This window comes from Cuculus canorus, chromosome 1 (assembly GCF_017976375.1).
Source record: "Cuculus canorus isolate bCucCan1 chromosome 1, bCucCan1.pri, whole genome shotgun sequence".
Taxonomy (NCBI): domain Eukaryota; kingdom Metazoa; phylum Chordata; class Aves; order Cuculiformes; family Cuculidae; genus Cuculus; species Cuculus canorus.
The window spans coordinates 6,605,759-6,629,588 of NC_071401.1; the positions used below are offsets into that span (position 1 = coordinate 6,605,759).

Sequence of the window (23,830 nt, forward strand, 5' to 3'; positions counted from 1 at the left end):
AGAAAGTTAAATTTCTACTTCTAAAGAAATTCTTTGTACTTACCTCTTTCTGAATTGAAAGACACAAGGCAACGCACACAAGTGAAATACACTTGAAAAATTTTTTTTTATTTCTTTACTGCAAAGGAGGTCAAAGACTAGAACAGGTTGCCCACAGAACCTATACAATGTCCATGCCTGCAAACATTCCTAACCCAACCAGAAAAGGACTTGAGAAACCCACTGTAATTGGAACCGAACATTTCAGTAATTGGAAAGGACCTACAATGATCATCTAGTCCAACTGCCTGATCACTTCAGGGCTGACCAAAAGTTAGAGCATGTTAAGGGCTCTGTCCAAACACCTCTTAAAATACTGACCGGCATGGGGCATCGCCCACCTCTCCAGGTAACCCTACTTAGAGTAGGGATACTGAAAAGATGATTTTCAGGACTCCCTTTCAAGCCTCGAATGATTCTGTGCTTCTATCATATCCTCAAAGTTGGCAATGGTTTTGGCGACAAGCCACCTCAATTTGGTCCCCTCCATTCTCTGTTCACATGCTACTGATGAAACATCACCAGCAAATATGCAAGAACTATTGCAACAGAATAATTAAGCAAGGACTTGATGCCTTATTACCACTCAGCTCATAGTTTCGAGCCAAGAAATATGCAGTAATTTTGATAAGTGAACATGAAGACTATAATTTACAAGAAACAGCATTTTTTTCTCATCTTTTCTAGTAGATTTTTGAAAAGCTAGTCTACTTTGGGAAAGTATATTTGACATTATATTGTATATTGTTCCCTAGTATTTTTATGATGTACTTGTTAGTTTTTTCACAAATCTCCTGATGACAGGAGGTAAAACAGGAATAATTGTGTTAGAATGAATGAAAAAGCTACGTGCTCACTCAGTGCAGACTGGCACAGGACTGGTTGAAAGCATATGCTGGGAAATCATCTGAACATTTGTCTACTGAAAAGGAGCATCTTAACAATTTGAACGTGCGTCATACACACAAGCACTTTAATGTTCACAGGCTGTCATATCATAACTGAGCAAAGCGCAAGATTTGTGAACTAACATTCTGTAGCAACAGTTTTACTGGTTCTACATCCTCCTGCCTTCCCTTACAAAGGGTATCTTTCTATAAAGAGGTACAGACCTCACTGTCACAACAAGGAACTAAACAGCTAAAACAAAACTCTTAGCCAGAATTTTTAAAAATCTGAAATATTTTCAGGAATATTTCAATACTTCACCACGGATCCTTTGAAAAGCTTTGTTGCTTGATAGAAAATTCTCAGGCTTAGTTACACTAATGATCGAGTTTCTACTTTCAGTTTTCAAACAAAAGAGAAAAAGCAAATGACTGAAACCTCAAATTATTCCACGGCTCTCATTTCTTTGAGGATGCACTAATATTACATATTTAGTAAGCACACATTTGCCCCGATACATCACTATGGATTTATCTACACTAACATAACTGTCTAACTTCATACATTTTTGTGGCAATGCTTCTCTTGCTGCCAAAATATGCCAGGAGGATGGTTTCAGTTGCATAAAGAAACAGAACTATAATCTTGATGTTTACTTTTCCTAACCACCTCGATGAGTGACTGATATAAAAAAAATTTATAATCCACAGAAATGGAAACAATTTAGTTTCTAAATTTTCTGTCCAGACTAGCATTTTTATGCAATCTATTCTATTTGCAATACATTTTATAATTATTTTCAGGAAATGATCATCATTTAAGTGTGCAAAACCATCAAGAACTGGAGAAAGGGAGTAGCAAATGGATCTTAGCGACTTCCATATTATTTTGATTTTATTTTAACAGAAGCAAACCTCCAGGAACATCAGATCATTTTGGAGCACTTTAGAATTTCATTCAACTAAACCTGTGCAGATGTTTGGGAATGAAACAGGAAATGGGTCTCAAGAAACTCATGTTTGTAATGCTTTGTTATTTAGAGTCTAAATTAGGATGTCTAGATTTTACTAGCAAACACGCAGTCTTAAGAAAGTTAACATTAAATGCATATTATCACTTAAAATATTAATTACAAAATGTGCTGTAATCAATTTTATATGGAGCAAATGATGCAAACACATATGTAGTCTCACTCACCGCTGAGGGAGAAGTCTGTCATTGGCTAGGTAGCCTAGTTTATGTATCTCCTTACTGTAATCTCCATACTTGGACTGGACAGCGTAAGAAGCTAGAAGAACTGCAGTTTCTGGTGGGCAATATATTTCGTCATTTAAGATCGCTTCTTTGACTTGTAGGAAGAAAAGTCTCTGAGTTATTTCCTGGATTAGTTCTTCAGATACATCCTCGGGAAAAAACTTGGCCCTGAACCTAAATTGCAAAGGATTTTCTTTCCTTACATCTTGCTGTGTTACCTGAGGGAGAGGAATAAAGCAAAACCAAAAAGAGCACAAAATGGTGTATTAAATATAATCAACTCAGTATTAATGAACTCCCTAGAGCTCCTCTAGTGCTTCTAGAAATTCAGTGCTTCCTGACCAGCCCACTGTGCAACTCACTAAAGGTTCACACGGCACCAAGTCAAGTATACCACTCTGGACAAATCAAGACAATTCTGACATACTACTCCGAGGCTGTTTAAGAGGGGGTTTGTACGCTTGTGTGCATTTGTATTTATCACAATAAATAACTGGGAAAAAAAAAGAAGTTGTAATATATATTATATGAAGACATACCCATACACAAGGACGAATGGCAAAAAGTAACAAATTAGAATTTAGCAAGGTTTCTTTAGCAAGAACTACAGCATTTTTCTTCAATGTAAGTGTAAAGTTAGATTCTTTTAAAAAAGTCTTTGAACTATTGAACTAAATACATGTGCTTTGTTCCTGTGCAAAAAAACCACAACTCCATTAATCACATTATTTTCTAGAATGGAAAAGCCTGAATTGTTATTTCTGTGATGTGATCATCTTAAGTTTTAAGTGAGCATCTACTTCAAATTTCAGCAAAAACTCACTTTTATGTAGAATTTTCCATTTCAATTGGGCTCAGCTTTCAGCACTGATTATGACTAGACCAGAAACACTCAAAATTAAACTAATTATACAATCAAATAACACAGTGACTGTTAAAAGGTACACTTAAAATAAATTACGCATGTTTGCTTGGCTTGTAGGAAGTATCAAAAACTGTAAATATAATGCAACCATTTAGCCACATACCTAAGTGGCATAAGTACTATGTTCAACATTCCAGATGTCAATTTTTTAAAGTTTTACTCATATTTTCTTTACTTTCCACCTGCTTCTGACTTAAAGACACAGTAGTTGACTTTAATCTCAGTGAACATTTAAGTTGTGCTCTTGCCATAATAAAGCCTTATTTGCACATCTATTCTGTGATTTATCAAATCTTAGCTGTCTTTAATGCAAATATTTAAAGAGTAACTTACAAGTTCGAGCCAGCTTATGATGTATTTAACAATCAAATATTACAAGCTTAAAAAAACCAGTAACTGCCTTAGTAAGACTTAAATAAATTAGCACACCCTTGCTGCTCCTGAACTGCACCAGCAACTTAAAACTTGCTATAAAGTTGTACTGAGCAATTTTTTATGTATTTTTCACAAAGGATGTGCCAAATCCTGTACTCTCCAACTACTGAAGGTAAGCCATGAGGTTTAACAAAATATTTGTAGTACTACAATTGGTTTATTGCCTATGAAACAAGACAAAGATGAAATTCTAAGAGACAGCTTTGGCGGTTAGCAGGTTTAACTCACTGGAGCTGCCACAGAAAAGAACAGATTATATAAATGCAGAGAGTGGGACTTGCTTCTAAACACTTCCCAATTTACCTCCTAATACTGAAGATAAAAAAGGCATTCTTAATGAATTAAGTTGAACTAAAAAAATCTTTATTCTAAACGGGGTCATTAATAACCTGACAGATGATGTTAAAATAAAAAGTGACCATTAAAAATTCATAAACAGAATTCAAAGCAAAAAGACCTGATTCCCAATAGCTGGGAGATAACAAGGTGCTCAGTGCAGTTCGGGGTGGAGGGAACAACAACAACAACAAAAAAAAAAAAATCTATCTTACAATCTACTGGCGATCCGATAAAAGATCCATAGCTATATGCATGTAGATCCCTACAGCTCAAATACTTCTCACACACATACCCCAGCTGTAAAACATTTTTGCTACATGAAAACAGGACAATCATATGAAATTAAGTTTTCTTAATGCATGCATCACCACAGTACTGGAAAGACAGGAAACAGTATCTCCTTCTCAAATTAAACACTGCTGCAGCTTTGCATATTCTTTCATAATTATCCAAATTTAACACTGCATTTTGTCATTTGCAGCAAATGAAAGGAACTTTTCAAGTAAAATGGAAGCCAGCTGTACCCCAACTACAACATTAAAACAACAAACCTTACAAAAGCATAATGGAAACTGTACAATTGCCTAGATGTTTGGGAATTGTTACCTTTTTATTTAGCTTCAGCCAAGTTGAGTAGCCTTTGCTGTCCACATACTGTAGCCCGAAAAACCAGACTTCACGAAGACCAACAGTTTTCACCACCTAAAGACAAATTATTCATAATCATCAGTAATCACCACAACAATAATTTTTAATGGTAATTAAATTACAGAAACCATCTCAAACTGAAATGTAATAAAGTTTTACAAGAACAAAAAAATCATAGTAGCACATCATCAGGTTTGGAGAAGCATTCACTTCAGAGCTCTAAATAAACTCAAACACCATGTTGCCAGACTACCAACTGGAGTGTGCCGCTCACTGCATACATTCAACTCAGCACCCGAGGACTACCAGGTAGCAAACAAGACCCTGATCTTTGAAGGCAGGTCTGGAAACTTATCTACAGACAAGTCAGTACACTCCAACAGAAGACAACTGGGAAAGCTACAAAAAAGAATAATACTTGTGGGCAGGCAAGATGTCATGAGGATTAATCACCTCCTTCGAATACTTTTGAGACCTTCTAAGAACCAATGATATAAAGGGATAAGGATGATCTAGCATACATGGATTTTCTGTAATATTTCTGATCCAGTCTATCACCAAAGGCTACTACAGGAATAAACTGTCCTTCAATAAAGGGAAGGCCTTTTTATGGACAGACTAGTTAAAAAGAACAAAAAAAAATGAATTGTTTTCATAGACCTGTACTGTAATGACTAGGGAAGTTCCCCAGGACTGCAGGTGATCTGCAAAAAAGGATGAAACTGATGCAACAAAATGTGCTGTATAAAACCTTCCACAAAGATCTGAGAATGAACAGTAAAAAGGAATATGAACTTCAATAAAAGATGATACTTAATAAAACCAAAATACTGTATGTAAAAGACACCAATCTTAATTATGCAGACAAAGTTCTTGTAAAGGAAAAAAGCAACCAAGCTGTTACATTACTAAACACGTCTATGACATTCCTGTATCTCTAATACTACATACGGACTGGTCATACCAACTTAAAAAAGGATGCTGCAGCACTGGAAATGTTTCAGAAACGTTGAAAAGAATGAGCTATGGAGAAAATGTTCAGTATCACTGACAAGAACTAATGCTACTGACAAAGAAATAAGGAAAGGAAAAATACGATACAGGTCTACAAAACTTGCGTGGCACATAAAGGAGAACACGGAATGATTATTTGTTATTTCTCATAATGTAAGAATTAAGAGAATCAACAGAAATCATTAGACAGCAGATTCAAAGCAAACAAGAAGTGCTTTTACTACATAGAACATAACAAAACTATGAAATTATCTGTCTTATAAGTCTTCTGCATAGTGAAATTACATATGGATTCCACAAGCTAACTGGAAAGGTCCAGTAAAGATTATTAAATAACTGTAAATTCTGGCTCCAAAAGATCCAGTATGGAGTACTTACGTATGTTCTCAGGCTGGACCATGCTGGGAAGCTGGTTTACTGAAGGCTGTTTTATGGAAGCATTCAGATGCATGTGAAGTAAACAGAATTTTACACATAGATCCTCCTCCATTTTAAAGTAGTACTATCGGGTTGCAAAATTAAGATTTTTAAAATTAGAAAATGTCACAAGATAGCTGTGCAAACTTAGTTCTGATGCTTGCATATTTTTATTAGTGCCTAGCAATCATTCATGTGCACCTTTTTTCCTCCTCTACTCCTTCACCTTCTAAGCTCCAAAGCACAGAATGGACAATGCTCATTGATTCAAACTGACTCCTGCCGTGAACACAGTTATTGCCTCTAGAATTCCTACACCATTTACTTTAGATCACAAGAAATGTCAAGAACAAGTTTGTTACTCATATGGTCCTGAGTAACATTAAATTTAGTGTCCCAACATAGAAATTTCAGACCTGCACTTCTTTGGCACAGATCTATCTGATGCTGATCAACCACTTAAGACTTTATCGGATGATTTCAAGAATGCTCTTTACTTTGCAGCTGTCCAAATAGAGCCTTTGCACCCCATTAGCTCTCTGAGCTGCAAAAGAAGTCAATAAGAACTGCAGATGCTCAACAGCTCTGCCCATAAGGCACATGAAGACAGCTGCTCATGCTCACGTCAAAACATTTTGCTCTCACCTAACCACAGCCCTTCAACTGAAACGCACATTGCAAATTACATACAGAGAACTTGTCTACTGCAATGCAGAGTCACACATGCTCGAAAACCAACACTAAAGTCAATTCACATGTTAGGCTGTTTTACTCCAGACTCTACAATAACAGAAGAGCATCATCTACCACTGCCTCTCAGCTCAAAGGAAAGAGGAAAAAGAATTTCAGAAACGTTGTACCAAGATAACATAAGCACTTATGCACTGCAATAGCATGATATGAAAAATAATTACAGAATGAGAAACTTAGAAGTTGAATTCTGGCTCAAAAGATTCATTAAGTGGCTTCAGGCAAGTCTTCTTCACACCTATAAAATAGATTTATCCACCATCACATCCTGCAACTTTACTATTAACAGGCAACAAAAACTTCTCAGAGAAGAAGAGCAACCAGAGCGATGGGCATGTTTTAGCCAATCAAAAGACACACATTAAGACAACCTAGCAAGAATTTCATTGAGTCAGCTTTGGATAGACAGTAAGGGAGGCCTCTAAGATATCTGGAAAGGACAGTGGGTTATAACTTGAAATAAAAAAACCTCTCTCATTCTTCCTGAATGGGAACTACAGTAGAACACAGGTACTGATGCTCAGTGCTAACATCTTACTGAAAACAACAAAACAAAAAAATCCCCACCATTACTACCAGTATGCAGAAACACACCCACCACATGGTTCTTCCCTTCCTAGGAAAGTTACAGATGCTAAATTTGTTCTCTGAAGGACAGATCCTCTTCTTGTCCATTCTGACCACTGACGGCATATACAGATGACTAATGATAAATACATTAAGACAACTTCTGAAATACAAGTAATTTTAAAAAAATGGTTTGTGCAATAAATAAGAACATTTCTGAGGTTCTCAACAGAAGAAAGAAGGCCACAGATGTCAAAAGCTGAATTCTTATCTGTTAGCAGATGAAGATTATGAACACACACAGTATGGGAAACAAATAAACAACTCCAGAAAACAACAATTAGAAGCTTAAAAGAACCACTGACTGAAAAAAAAGGGACAAGTCGTTCATCAAAAATATAGAGAAAAACTAGACAACAGCTAAATTCATGAAGAGATTATTTTCTGCAAGCAATAACCAACAAGTCCTCCATTTCTGCATAAATCTTCAAGACCAGTCCTCTCAATAACAATTGCTATTCAATTTTCTTTCTGTAGAGAAACAGCACAGCTTTTGTTTTCAAACAACATGCTGTTTTTTCAACACAGTTCAGCTCCTGATGTTACTTTCTGGAACCTGCAGATGAATTTAAGATCAGGCTGAAAATGTTTCTCTTCTCACAGATGATTAGGCTAGCTGATTTTACCTGACCTAACAATTTTTCAATTTAAATTTCCAGAAGTTATTGAAAGAGCCTGTGAGATGTCAAAACCCACACCATGAACTAAGGGTTGAAGAGAGCATGAAAAAGAACTCAGAGCTATATCTTTGTTCCCTGTTTGTGAATGGCACAATTTGGATGAATCCGATTACCTGGGCACAAGATGTTACACAGCAGAATGTCACCCCACCCAATACTGCATGGCAGAAGATAGTAAAGGTTGGCAAAAGAGGAGTAACAGCTTGAGGCTTCTGTGCCACAGAATACTGTACTTTGTATTTGATGGTGGTGTTGGTTAGACAAGAAACAGGACAGCCCCTTTCTTCAAGAAGTCTTTACAAGAGTCATGAAGTCTGTTCCTAAGTAGAGACTGAAAACTACTGATGTTAGAAGGGGGGAGGAGGGCAGACGTATTAAGAGTCAGACAGTCATTTCAAACAAAAACTGCAAATAAAAGTTTTCATCTAAAAGAAAAAGCTCAGTGTTACAAACAGTAGAGATACTTCTTTGGACTTTCATACTAAGACTCTTAAAGGTCAACTAGAAGTCTAAGAGTTCTTAAAGAATTCTTTCAATGCGTTACTTTCCCATCATTACATACTTTAAGCACCTATAGCAAACTTGACAGAAGCAATAGTTCTACTAGACATAATTGCTGATACAGTAAAGTTTTTTCGAGGAGAAATTTTGAATATGTCTGCATTTTTAACTAAATGCATGCTTACTGAATCTTGATAATATAACAATCTGTTGGTTTCTCAAGGAAAAACAACTCCACATGTTGACAAGTTTCTATTCTCAACATTTTCTAGAATGCTCCACAACCTGGATCAAAAAATAATTTCAAGATTTTGATGGCTAACATCACATGAAATGGCATGAGAAGAATCCTATTTAGGAAATCATTCATTTACCTGTATGGTGTACAACAGAGACACTATCAAGTGAGAATGTTTAGTTCTGATGGCTTTGCAATCATAATCACATTAAAGCTCACTTTTTTACTCACTTTTCCTCTTAGTCTTTTTTTTTTTTGTTTTAACTTAAAATTCAAACTGGATCATAGGACAGCAGAAGTTTTCTAACATTCCGGAAGTGAAAAATTATCTACAGTTTCCATTCTTGGAAAAAAAAGATCTTATCTTTCCTCAATGAACTTTTATTGTTACATACATTATTAAATAGTGAAGACTATATAAATTTCTCATACATGTAATTCTGACAATTATACTGCAGTTGCAACTATATTGTGAGTAGACATAAAACGTACCATTAATTTCAAAGCCATTCTATATGCATGATTCAACTGAAGCCTCACTATTAACTGACTTACACAAAACAGTCTTTAAATTTAATACACTCCATGAGAAGTAATGAGGAAGTTCAAACTAACTGAGAACATGGCTTAGAGAATGTAAGGAAAAACAATCTATACATGAGAACAGTTCTGCTTGCTCAATCTATGCCTTCATACCCCCAACAGTTATATATTTTTATACACATACAAACACAGACACACGTATAAGTTACCTGATCAAAGAGCTGCTTGCCTGTGGTATTGGGCTGAATGGCAAATTCCAACTCTGCATCCATTGTGGTTACTCTAACATTGATCTACAGAAAATAAAGAAACATGTAAATCGTATCCTAACCATGCAAGAAAAGCTCCTATATACTGTGATGAGCCTGTAAGAAACAATACATTGTAAGTAAATACAGCTATTTTAATGGTCTTGAGAACAGAACACAGTAGATGAAACCAGAAAATTTCAACCTGAAAGAAATCTCAGCTTTTATTTAGTATAAAAACATATTTGGGATAAAATTTAACACTAGGTATGAAAGTCAAACCAGGCAACAAAGTTCAAAATCAATTTAAGAGGATAGCTGATGCAACTACTGAACAGTCGAAACAACACTGGGAGAGTCAGCTACTTGGCAATATCTTTCAGTGGGCTTCCCAAATATCTGCAAGAAAAAATTCCTTGTCATATACAATCATCACTTTAAGGTATTCATACTTGGAAACATAAAAAAGGTAAGCAGCCTCCTGCCCTGCTATTTCTAAAATTAAGAGATTCAGTGGTCTTAAAGTATACAGCACTAGAGCCTGTACACCTCAAGGCAGACTAAGAGCAGACTTTTCATCAGTGGAAGGAGGAACTACAGAAGTAGAAGTTCCCCTTAATACTGATACCATTTGATTCCCTTACTATAAAAACATTGCTATTCAAAGAATTTCATCCTTCTCCTGAAACAGACGACCATTTTCCAGATGACTCCTGACAGTCGTTTTTATTTGTTCTAAAACAAGAAGTTAAATATTCCAGGATATATCTGGACACCTACCTTACTTGGATGCACAACAGTCTGTTTCAATTTCTCTTCAACTGGTACACACAGCAGTAAGAACTTCCATGAAACAGAATAAAGTATTAAACGCACAGTACTGTCTTCTCACTATTAGAATGGTTCTCCATTCCTGCTGCCAAGGTATCACGTTTTAGTTATCTTTAGCGAACCAGACTATCAAAAGGTCAAATCTACTTTGCTACAAATGCAAAAACCATGAACATGAAACTTAAAGGCACGGATATATTCTCATTTCTCTCTCTCTACTATAAAATATGGAACAGGAACAAACAAGGACTTGTATTACAGGTTCTTACACTACTTCACCTATGCCTGTGTAAACCATTTCTCTTAACTGTTTCCCTAATTTTGCCACCAGGTGGAACACTTTGAGAAGCGACAGTCCAGAAAAGCCTCAGCAAGATGCATAAGGCAGATCCAAGGTGTGAAAAAGAAGTTTGCCCCTGTACAACAAATTAAGCTTTTTCACTCCTTTCTTTAGTGTCAAGGTAAACAGCTTTGGGCATGAGCTGGATACACTAGTGGAAGTTTGAGGACCTCTAGGCTATAGACCTGCAAACAAGGAAGATAGCATGGGGTCAGCAACTTTTTTGTGTGCAAACACTGATAAAGAACAAGAGTTGAAGGCTTTGAAGTACAAGATAGTAAACTTGTATGGCAGGAAAAAAAATTAGAGGGTGTGCGACAGGAGGAGGGAAAAGAGGTGCATTCCATAGATTCTCTCACTCTGCTCATTTTGAGAGGAAAAAAAATTGCTTATTCACTAACAGAACAACCCATCGTGAACAGTACATTTAATTCACCGCCAGTTCCACTGGTTTAAGTGGGGGAGGGTTGCCCCTTAATCACAAGAAAGTCGTTTTCTTAAAACAGTTTCTCAGTTTTAAAAAATGAAGCCTGCTTTCAGCACAGCTACGAGTAAGCAAGTTACAAGGGATAAGGCTAAAATGTAACTTTATTAAATGCCACAGCAGCCTGTTATGCAACAGCAGCATTGCCAAAACAAGAAGCATCACAGACCTACAAAGCACAGCAAGTTCAACTAATTGCAGCAGACTTTTTAGAGCTGCAGCAGAAACTTCTTACATAAATATCCTTGTAACAAACGTCATCTTCTACAAATGCAAGAATTACTACCTGGAAATACCAACCTTTTACAGCCTTACAACATTGTTTCACAGCTCAAGTTATTTCTGGGCATGGAAAACAGGAAGGTTAGTTCTGGCAAAACCCAAGGCTGAGCCCAGAAGTTCTACTTATCTAATCCAAACTTTCATCAAACAGCATGCTTTCAACAAAATCAAATCTCTGGTGTCAGCTGTGCTGTCTATAAAATAAAACTAACCAATTACATTACAAAGTGTTATAGGGGAAGTTTCCACATTCTAAAGAAAGCAGGCAGAGAAAGAAGGCCCAGTAAATTCAGCAACTGACCCATCACCTGTAACCGTCTGCTAAGTATTTGGCTACTTTAAAGTAACACTACTAATGTGACATTGGTGACAGAGGGAAATTATCTGAACCACAAATTATGAAGACAGACACTAATCTGAAAATAATTACTCTGAACCAACTTTACCACATGAAGAGAGAAACAGGAAGATCTTGCAGTGGTGACAAGGAAAGTGTGTGAAGGTTTCCTGTATCAAGTGTTGGAAGGCCACCACTACTCATATCACAAGATCCATTTTATGCCTGCTTTTCAATTTTCTTTTCACCAGGACTATGTATCTTCCCTTCAAACTTCAGAAACTATGACAAAGCACTATACAAGACTTAGCCAATTACTGCAACTTCTCAAGCTGAGGGACATACCCTGTTCCATTCTTCACAGGCTCTCTGGGTAAGAGCTCCAACAAGTCTCATTCCAGACACTCATGTGATTTTGACTGAACTCTGAGTATATGCCTTTAAGGATCCTACTCCAGCACATTAACCAAGGAACTCTCTAGATGGTTCTGTAATTCATGAGTATGCCTGAGCATACCTTTTTTAAAAAGAAGTTTAAAAGCTGGCTATACACAAAAATAATTTTTGGTGCCACAATTTATACCACTTGTTACCATCCCAGAGATCTCTATGCAAACATTAAATACTACAATATCATGCTGGTCACATCTGGGTAATACTTCAAAACGCTATTGTAGGCTTAGTAACTGGGTAGCTTAGATTTCATGAATCCTCTGATGAGATCCTTCCCTTCTCCACAGATCAGGCAATGTCACACCTGAACAGCAGCAACAGATGACAAACAGAATTGACACCTGGCAACACAGCACACCTAGACCAGCCCTCTAACATCCAACACCAGAAATCACTAACTCAGGCTACTGTGACATACACAGTTAAAAAAAAAAAACAAAAAAAAAAAAGCAAAACACCAAACCCAAAATAACTCACATAACACTAAACCAAAACAACTAAAAAACCCCAATGCTTCCAACACCCAGCCCGTGTAGCGATATGCAGTTTTAATGCAGAAGATATGAGACAGCTTCTCAGGTCCCACTTCAGATATACAAGTGTACTGATGTTCACCCAGTAAAACCAGCACAAGCAGTGCACTCCTGTGCTGGGAAGAAGGTGGCATTTAAAAACAAAACACCACAGTCCACAAGCAAAAATATTAATGCCTTTAGGATTTGCCTCTTTCTGGCAGATTTTCATCCTGAATATACTGCCTTTATGCAACTATAAATTATATAAGCCAAGCATCTAGACAAGCACAGGCTGTATTTAAAAGACAGAAGGGCAGATTAATGAGTTAATTTTAAAAAAAATCTAAAAAGGAGGAATTACTCAGCACTAAGTTTTCTTCAGCTGGCTACATTTAAGAGTGCATGCTATAAACAAAGCTGCTGTAAGAGACTATAAAGAACACAGTGAAGTTTAGCACAGCATAGAGAGAGGTCTGCTGGACATTTAGGGAAACACTGATGCAGACCTCTATTTTAGAGCACCAAATCTGTGTTTAGAATACCAACACCTACCTCACAGCTTTAACAGTGACTATTTAGCTTGGCTCATTTGCCTATACTGAACAATATAAACAAGTGGCCAGGGACAGAAACCTTTCACCATAAAAGGATCACCAAATATTTGGAAAAACTTGCTATAAAAAGCACAGTTTGTCCTCATTTCTGACAAAATTTCTCTGTCTTAATATCTGGGTGCATACACATTTTTTTTTTAATCTATTTGTAGTAAACTGTTCCCAAATAATAATGCTTTAAACCCTTGCACTGTGGCAGTTACCTTCATTCTGGCATCAGGACTAGCAATTTGAGTTTACCTATATCTTACCACTTATTTCAGAATGATTAAACACAGGCAAGGGAAAAGGAAGAACACATACATACATACTGTTGTTCGTGAAAGTAGCAACTGATGTTTCAGTAATAAACATTGCTAATGGGTTATGAGGATATTTGACACAGCTCACAAAACAGTATTTATAAAAAACAACCTAAAGCCATTTTTTGATGAAAATTTATCCAAACCAATAGTCAATGAACATACCTGGAACAATAAATGTCCAAGTGAACATGTTAGAAGCACACATTTCATATGGCAATCATATATTTTTGTTGTACTCTTTCACTGCTTCAAAGGCTTGAAGAAAACCCAACACATTTTACCCTTCCGTGTAGTACCTAGCTTCATCCTCTAGTATTACTGTACTTCAGCTACTGCTGGCAGAGATTGGTCAGGGTGCTTCAGCTTTCACTGGGAAACCCAAAGCTGAGTAGGTACCAATATTTAGTAAGGAAGCCATTTACAGTTACATGAAAAATGTTTCCAGTGGTTTTGCTTTAATAAATGCAGTATGAATTAGTCACAAGCAAAAGCCACAGAAACCAGTCCAATTCGTATTATAAGAAAACTGCATATAGAAAAAACAGTTTCTTCCAAAAGCTTCTTCACACTAGTTCAGCTGACTACTACACCAAGTTCGCATATTAAATTATTTGTGTTAAGGAGCAGCAGTATATTGGTCCCACTGCATTACCCACTATACAAACACACACATCACACTCTCCATATGAACCCTAAAGCAGAGACGGGAAGAGATGCAAGAGGAAAAACAATGAGGAAGATAAAAGTAAAAAGGTAAGGATCAAGCAGCAGAAGCCTACAGAATAACAGCAAATAGGTTTTACTGGCAGACAAATCCAAATAAAGCAGTCCTCCAAACTGGTATCAGCCGTCTATGCCGTAGAAATAAATCTTTATATTCAAACCATAATTCTAATACTGCACTACAAGTCTCAAAGATCTTCCTGTAAAACAACTCTAGTAAAAGACTAACGTGTGCACTATTTCAATTAAAAAACATTACGGAATTTAACTTGATTTTGTAAATATTAATACCAATTTTAAGCATCCATATCACACCACAATCTGAGATCTACTCATCTGAGTCCACGACACTGTAAAATGTTGAAGTTCTAAAACCAGAATTCTTTTTTAATCTTAGTAACTTTGACATCTACCAGTTACTACCCAGTGTAATGCGCTCTCTTCCACATCCTGCAGTCTTGCACAAAAATGCTGCAAACTACTAGCAAAAACAGCTAGCTATCTCCTCTTACACCCTATAAACGCAACTAATATTTCAGTCAATTAAACCTAATCTTCTTAGTCTATGAAATGATTAACAGTTACGTAACTAATTGTGTCTAATTTTAGTCTCGATGTTTCTATTTTTGGTAAAGAACCGGAGAACAGACACCTGAGAAACATTTTGTATCTGTTCTTCTAGGAAGAAAGCAGTGAAAATAACGTTCATCAACTATTCTATTCTTCAGTAAGCAGAGAACTAAGCACACTGAACACAGCCCTATTAATTGCTTCAATTTTGATTACAGAAGCACAGTCTTAATTAAAGAAGTCACCTATTTATTTTTTTTAGATTAATCACAACAGAAGCTAAATGAAACGATTCTGCACTGGTAGGCAGAACTGAGAATATGAAGTCACAGAACTAATTTGTTTTAAAAGAGTAGTTGACTGAAATGCTTGGAAGAACAGAAAGCCACTTTGTTGCAAATACAAAGTGAACAAAAAGACTTTTCTATTGAAACAATCAAACAAGAAAATGTTCCAGTAATGTGTATTTTTCAGACAGATATTACCTTAATAGGACAACATAGTTACTTTTACCCTAGGGTCTTTTTACTAAAGCTGGTCAGTCCAGTGGTCTCTAAGACAAAAAAACCTAAATATATAAGAACAATGAACTTTTACTAACATCAATCACAATGGCATGAACCTTATTTCTTATTAAGATTTCCAGGAAAAAGAAAAGATCTTTGCTTTAAAATTCAATGAGCCAAGACCCTTTATCAGTCTTAATTTACTTAATTTTGTCTCGAATACCACTTAACTCTTCAATGTGAAAACAAAAAAGTGAAACTGAAATCTATTCCACTGTTTTTCCTGTTTACTGATGTAAACAAATCTATCGCTCCATAATTGACCTATCCTACAATATCTCAAGTTTGAAGGGACCCACTAGTCCAAATCCCAGTATTTTGTTATGCATACAAAAAAAAATCATTCCCAAAATATGGAATTTCCTTATAGCTGTCCTGCACAAGTTCACATATTTACAAGATGATCAGATTTTCTGAAAACTATCAATTGGATCATTACAGCAGAATCTAAAAAAGACATACATATACACACTTAAGTAGGTCACAGCAAGAGAAAGAAGCTATAAAATAATACCGTCAAAATTCTCGCCAGTTAAGTTAACTGGGTTTTCTTCATTCAGTATAATCTTATCCACGATTATTTCATTAGTTTTCATGTTAAAAGACCTCCAATAACAAACCTACACAATATTGACAGTCTAATTGCAACAGCTGTCAAAAACAAAGAACAAGGAGTTGAAGCACAAATAGCTTCTGGACTAGTAGCACTTTTGGTTATTGTGGATTGTCTTTAAAGGCATCTGGTAGGAGCTACAGTCAATGTCCAGAGCAAAAGATCTTCAATAGCCCAGTACTAAACCCTAGCAGAACAGAAAGATTCTTCAAAGACCAATGTTAGATTCATTAAACATAACCAACAACTAGGCTCTTACAGGCTCCAAATAAGAAAGGGAGGAAAAAAAGGGGGAAAGCTCCAATGTGAGCTACCATTTAAGCAACAATCAGAGCAAAATCTGAGGTTTGATTTTTTAATAGGTAAAATTATTTCATCTTTGGCATGTGTGCTACTTCTTCCTTCACGGATTACCAGTTAGAATTTCAGCAATCTGTAGTTTACAAGAAGAGATCCATATGGCATTTTTCATAAAATGTAATCTATTTGATTTCAATTTTTAATGTTCCTTTTACTTGGCTTCCTTCGACGATCTCACACACACCTATATTGTCAGGAGTCACACAAGAACATCCCAACATATGAGAACTTTTTATATAAAAAGCCCCTCATAAAAGGAAAAAAAAAACCTCATCTTTGGCATAAGTCCAGCTTCTTTCCTAAGATCCAGTAGCTAATTTCCATTCCTACAGTGGACTGTGAGATCTTTCAATATCTCTGTGATCTCAGTTCTTAGGATATCACTTTTCTTGGGAACAACCATAAAACTGTATTTCCTACAATTTTCTTAGGTCCTTAAAAATAGAAGGAACCCTGCCTGCCTAAATTTCATGGTTCCAACCCCAGAATTTAAAAAGAACTAATCTCATACAGGCTCTCTTCTTTTTCTAATCATCACTTCTGTGACTTCATTGGGCTGTAGCTGCATGGACTGGGAGCCTCAGGAACCACATAGGCTCACAGTGACGTTTTGCTTTACTCTTAAAATACAGGTTTCCAGCTGAGAACCTCTATCAAAGGCACTACTCAATTATCAGAGCCAGGACTCACAAGGTCAGAAAACAGTATGCTGCCAATTCATTTTCCTGCCCTTTATAGTGCTGCTTTCTGTAAGAAGGAGGCAGGATAGAAGTAACTACTTCCAACTCCACAAAGTGACAACATACTGTCCCTGATCCACACAGGGGGAAAGAAGAAATTATAGAAACATCATGGAATGGCCAGTTGGTCAGTAGACACACAGCAAAGCTCAGAACAGAACTTCTAGCCCTTGGACTGTCCCATGTTCACATTATTCATTAAGCTGACCAGCTCCAAATACTGGCGTGCGATACAGACTGTTTATACTGGTAATTTCTGATTAATAGCAAAAACTTTTATACATCTATGTATAGGTATATGTGTACGCACATGCACACAGACATATTTATTCCTAGTGATAGATCTGCCCTGCTCCTCATCTACTACCGTCAACAAAACATCAGTAAACAAAGAAAGCCTGAAGGCTCTTACATAAACTAATTAAGTTGAATAGAAATGATCTCCCCTGACAATTTGGTTCCCTTTCTGCATGCTTTGCTCAAGGGGAAGAGACAATCAAAAGTCATTTAACACATGGCAGATGAAATCCTAAGCAACCAATATTACATCAACAATAAAAGAATAAAGCTGCTCAATAATTATCTCCTTAAATTCTAGAATTACTATCAAACAAAAGCTGGAGATTTTTTTTCCCCTGGATAGAACATGGACGAACTCTTAACTTAAGTGAGATGAAAAGGAGACCACAAACATTGCTTATTTTCTTTCTTCTATGCTTACCTTCCAGGTTATATTCTCCATCATGGTAAAATTACCACCTAACCTAGTTTCTTCCACAGACACTTTACCCATGTGCTGTCCTCCCCTGCCAAACCTTGCAGTGAATCCTACTGATTGATTCTCAGACCCTGAGCCAGGCTCAAGTTGTGCCTCCATTAACCACCGTATGTCAGCTCACCCGAAAGTCAACAATTCCTGAAAAGCCATTCCTCCTGGCAGTCAAACAGGCTGCAAGTTTACTGTGGTTTATAAGTACTGGCCCCATCTCCCAAGTGTGCTCCGTGCAAGATGCAGTACTGAGCTTTCCTGATATTTTTTCACACGTTGATATTAAACTATCCCAAACTCCAGCTGCACCTTATCAGATCTTATGAAATCTTGAAAGTGCAGAGTCGAAAAAACTAGAGCTGTTATAAGATCACCTCTCTGAAACATGAAAACCCTGTTAGATTTCAGATGAGTAAGCTCATCTGAAGTAAAATGAGAACAGCTACTTACTGGTTTCGGCATTTTTGTTTTCTTTAGTCTCTTGCTCACTTAAGTCTTCAACAAACTCTTTCTCCTCTTCTGTCAAAAACAAAACGAAAAGGGTTGTTTTAAAATTAATCGTAAGAAGTCACGTACATCACAGCAAACAGTAAAAATTCCAAGTGTTCTACATGTACAAAATACACTTCTCAGTAGATAACATAAATAAAAAGCAACTAAGTTGCCCAGTACCAGAATCTACGGGTATTCAAGCAGTAATCTCTTTCTAGTTTTTGTGGAATAATAATCCACTAATGTTAGATTAAAGGGACAACAGTTCCTCAAGTGTTAGAAATTTATTTTAAAGTTTCCGGTATTAGACATTTTCTAGTTTTGAAGACCTTTAAGATTATTTGCGAGGAAGAAAAATTCATACAAGGAACTCCAAAGCTTCCAAATTCGATCTGTTAACTCTAGTCAAACTTGAAACATCATGAAAACAAAGAAAAAAACCCACAGAATTTTAAAGCATCAAAGCTGTATTTCATGTCTATACAAGCATTTACTTCTCCCAGTGAAGGAATGATATGGTCATTTTTCCCAAATGAATAGAAGTTCAAGTACACCAACACAGAAAAAAAAGGAAGAAAATCTGCTCTGCTTAAAATAACAGAGCTCGGGTTTTTTCCAAGCAGAATGGCTGTAAGTTATGTCTACGTGGTAATGAAAGTATTCACTATTGTGCTCTGTTCCAAAAAAGTTTTTGTCTTGGAAAAAATATTCTTGTGATGTTATCGGTAGATAGCCTCCTGCCTCCTTTTCAATTCATTCTCTCTCAGAAAGAACAAGCAGCTAGTCACCTTCTTGCACACTTTTTAAGCGATAACTTCAATTAATCAGTTCTGCTGCTGGTCTGCAAAGAGTACCAAAAATGGCATTGCCTTCAAAAGTAATATTAACTGGAATTACATTCATATTTCGAAAAATTAAAGTGATGTAAAATTTAGAATAATTTCAGATTCCACTATTATAACTCCATGACTGCTTCAGATTAATAACTTTTCAGAAATGTTTAAAAAAAGAAAAAGCTATAAGGAGAAAAACTGTTTAGAGTAATTCATTTATCAAAAGCAAGCTTCTGTATAAATGATTTCTCATTCATAAAGAAAAACGCAAATATAAATATATATAACAATACTTTATATCTATAAGAAAGAAGACATTTTTAAACTTGCTTCTGGAACCGGCCTGGTCTGGTAGAGGGTGTCTGTGCCCATGGCAGGGTGGAATTAAATGATCTTTAAGGTCACTTCCAACCCAAAACATTCTATGAGTCTAGGCAATAAAAAAATACAGTAAATATTAAGTTGCTGTGAAAATGTTTCTAAGTTGCATTAGCATTTCATTTTCTTTATTTTTCTAATCTGTAGAGATATGTTTGAAAAGAGGGACTGTAAAAAAAGAGATAAAGGATGAAAACAATTTAAGAAGCATCAGTGTTGTTGACTGGTAGAGAAAAATGAACATTAAAGATTAGAGAGAGAGGGAGATCTAATGGTATAATGTAGATATGAGGCAAATTTTGTTTAATGAAAAATCAGCCTGAAAAAATAAAAACTCTATCTTTAAGTTATATTTATTTTGACATAATTAACATAGGGCAATTATAAAGGTACAACACTACGTCTGCCCAGCAAAAGACAATTACATTCCAGTAGACTATTTTTATTGCAGAAGACATTCTAATATATTGGACAGTATTAGTAAAACTACTACTCTAATACATTGTTCAATATGTTCTTGAAAGACATGTATACAATTTTCTGCAGTTTTCTTCCCCCTCACTTTTTTTAACCAAATCAGTCTTGGTTTTGGTTGGTTTTTTTTTTGCAGGGGGAATTAGGGATTCCTTACAACACAGGCTTTCGATAAAATTCAACAGCACATCCCCAGGTCACAGAAGAGATTGCAGTCCCTCCTCTCCGTCCTTTCTCTAATGTACTTCTCAGAAAAAAATCAAGAGAGTAGTAAAAAGCAACAGAAGCTTGGCTCAAGTATCTGCTAACAGTAAGCAGGATTCTCAGTTGTTGTAATCCCTATGTTCACCTTTTCAACAGCAGAGGCTCGTTGCTTGCAAAACTGTAGGCAGATTGAAGCCCTAGAGTTAAACTCCGTTAATTAATGATGCGAAAGCTAAATTAGACTCTCATCCACCATTTCATAAGTGTGCCAGCTCAACAGTACTAAAAGGAACAGAAAGTAGTACAAGTACTTTTATGTACCTAGAGTTACATTAACATTGAAAAGACAGGGTATGTTAAGATGACTGAAAGCTAAGTCCGATCTAAAGGAGACAAATGAGAGCATATGACACAAGGCTGAGATCCATCTTGGCAACTGATTACTTGAGGTACTTCTAAGACAGCCTTCACAAAATTACTATCATACCCTCATATGTTTTATCATTGCAAATACTTCCATAAATACATCCCAGCTTTTTGTTTTGAGTTCTACCCAAACATTTTGTTAAGCCACTATCAACCAACCCTGAATTACTTAATTGAAACCTTAGGGTAATTTTTAAAATCAGAAACATGACTACGAAGTTTTACAGTATAATTCTATGTCACCAAATCACAATTTGTAGATGCGTCATTTAAAAGAGTTTACAGAATTAACATTTATTGTCTACACGCAACAAAACAAAGCAATCAGCTAAAAGTAAGAATCCTCTTGTGCAAAACTCAGTAAAAATGAAGCGTCACTCTCAATTTCACAGATCTTGCGGGCCTGAAATTATCATAGTACACAAGCAACAGGAAAAAAAAAATCTATTCAAAACAAATAATAGCCTAGGTATTTTTGTTGAAGTGTTTGCTGTAACATCCTTTACTAAAGGGAAAAAAACCAACTACGACTATAATTTCTTTTTTAAAAAATGTAATGAATTTAGAGCAAACTATGCAGAATTTGCTGTTATTTCATAAAGACCTCGTGCCACGTTATAAGAAAAAAAAAAATCTAACTCCTCTGACAAAGTCTACAACTTAAATTCATGGACTATTGTTTCCATTTTATATATAATTCAAAAACCTGCCTGTGTCTATGCGCTTTCATACTCAAAACATTATGCAATTTCAAAACAGGTTTTTCACACAAAAGCATTGCAACTGTTACATGTATATAAAAACCAAGAAGTTCAGAGATCTTAAAATCGTGCAAAAATTGAAATCAAATGAGCACTGAATAGAACAATACCATCCTACCTTTCCCAATTACTGGCACCGGATAACATTAAAAACAAAACAGATACAAGGAAAATACTTGGCCAAAAGAAACCAAAAATCACTGCCAGGCAAAATATTGTATATCTCCACTATTATTACTGCGGTGAGAGTTCACTTCTGCTACTTACAGGTTTCCAATAAATTTATATTTAGTGGATGCAACCACATCAATTTTACTGAATTTTTATCTTTGGAACAACTACTTATGCTTACTTTTGTCTTAACACTTGCATGAAATACCATTGCAAATTAAGGGGGGGGGGGGGGGGAACAGCCAGCTGGGACTGGGAACAATTCCTCTGTTGCTTCCTCCATTCTGAAACCAGCTTGTGACCTACTAGACACCAAGGCTCATCACTTCGGCATTTCAATTTCCAAAGGTGCCTCTTCCAAGACAGGATTAGTAGGATTGTGATGCAGAGTTCCTACAGCTACAATACTCCAACCCTCAGGACCTTAACAGCACATGCAGTAATCTGGACTCCGGAACAAACCACCAAAATATCAGCAGACTCCACATTACAAACAAACAATCATCCAGAACTCTCTTGAAACGAAGAGCTGTGAATTCAATTCATTTCACTACAAGGCAGTTAGGATTTTTTAATCAGTATCGTGCATGCTTCCAGTTATGCCACAGAAGCCAACAAATAAAGCAATTGTAGAAGGATGACAAAGAAAGCTTTCTTCAGAAAATGATGGTGCATAAAATGCTGGGTGCCAAAATTCTGTCAAATAATTTATGCAGCAGCTGTTTTCAAAAGAAACATTCATAGACACAGCCATGGGTCTGAGGTCAGGTGAGGATGGGATAGGAGGCAGAAGGCTAGAGCAAGATGCCTGGCCAGCAGAAAACCAACCCCCCAAAGAGGGATCCTTATCTGACAGCTCAGGACTCTCTTCAGCAGTGAGCCTCCCTAGCTCTAGCAAGAGGTTCATCATCTTTTCCTACATACAAACAGAAAAGACGATAGAGCTTTAGCCACAGCAGTGTAACCAAATCATTTACTTACAGGAACTCACTTAAAATTAATACACTTTTTCTTTTGAAAGTCTCACACCATTCCATTTTTTGTGACACCTGAAAGTTTAAGATCTTTGGGGAGGCAGCAACAAGCAACTTACAGGCCACTGTACCTGACTAACTGGTCTCAGCTTCCAGAAAAAACCGCCTCTTTACTCCACAGCAGCCTGTGAATGCCTGCAGGGCAATCATCTTTCACACTAACAACTCCCTAATAACAGCTTGCTGCAATCCAATGAAGAAGTTCATTTGCTACAGACTTTACTTCTGCATAAGGCTTTTACAGACGGTCTACACAACTGTCCACGACGTAAGCAAACTAAGGTAGGAACAAAAAAATAAGCCACCTACCTCACAAAAACAAATGGAAAAAAAGAAGAAAAGTAGAGCGCTGAATTCTATAACTAACATGCAATAATTGAGATTTGACCAGTGCTAGACACCACATGCAAAGTATCACATGCCAAGTTGTTTTTTTCAGTAGTGTCCTTACCTTCTTAAAACCACCATTTCTCCCAATCCTCCCTTCCCCAAAATACTTGAGACAGATTTGCTGTCTCTCTGAAAAATAACTGCAATATAACCAGTACAACTGTTACGCATTAAATGTTAGTATAGTTAAACATATTCTAAAGAGTGAAGTCTTTATTCCAAACTGGGGATCCTAAGAACTTCAGAAGTACAAATGAAAACTTGGCAGTTGCCAACACAGTAGTTAAAGCTGAACAGACCAGACAAAGAATTATCATGCAATACTTGCAGTTTTACCAGTTAATGAACTGGTATGCTATGGAAGTGCTACACAGTTTACATACAGTTTATATTTGTTAAGTTCAGTAATCTTCCATCAAATTTTAGCTTCAAAGTATCCACAACTGCACTATTTGAAATAACTCCTAAGGTTTTGAATTTTTTTTTTCCTAAAATGACAGGATGTCCAGTCTTCTGGCATACATCTGACATATAAGCAAAAATGAAGAAGCATGACTGACGCAGGTGCTCTGTTGTTTCAAGGTGAAATAAATTTTTGTCTAAAATTTCAGTTAGCAAA

General features: G+C 36.3%; 1 protein-coding gene across 3 annotated transcripts in view; it reads right to left on the reverse strand.

The window, feature by feature from the left end:
- Positions 1-23,830, reverse strand: part of RDX (radixin) — a 58,350-nt gene that overhangs the window by 30,256 nt on the left and 4,264 nt on the right. For all 3 annotated transcript variants that reach the window (XM_054055961.1, XM_054055960.1, XM_009556441.2), the window contains exons 2-5: positions 18,499-18,567; positions 9,508-9,591; positions 4,487-4,582; positions 2,125-2,399 (exon numbers count right to left, since the gene is read on the reverse strand). In XM_054055961.1, coding sequence (XP_053911936.1) covers positions 2,125-2,399; positions 4,487-4,582; positions 9,508-9,591; positions 18,499-18,510 — 467 coding nt within the window. In that variant the 5' untranslated portion in view covers positions 18,511-18,567. The remainder of the gene's footprint in view (positions 1-2,124; positions 2,400-4,486; positions 4,583-9,507; positions 9,592-18,498; positions 18,568-23,830) is intronic.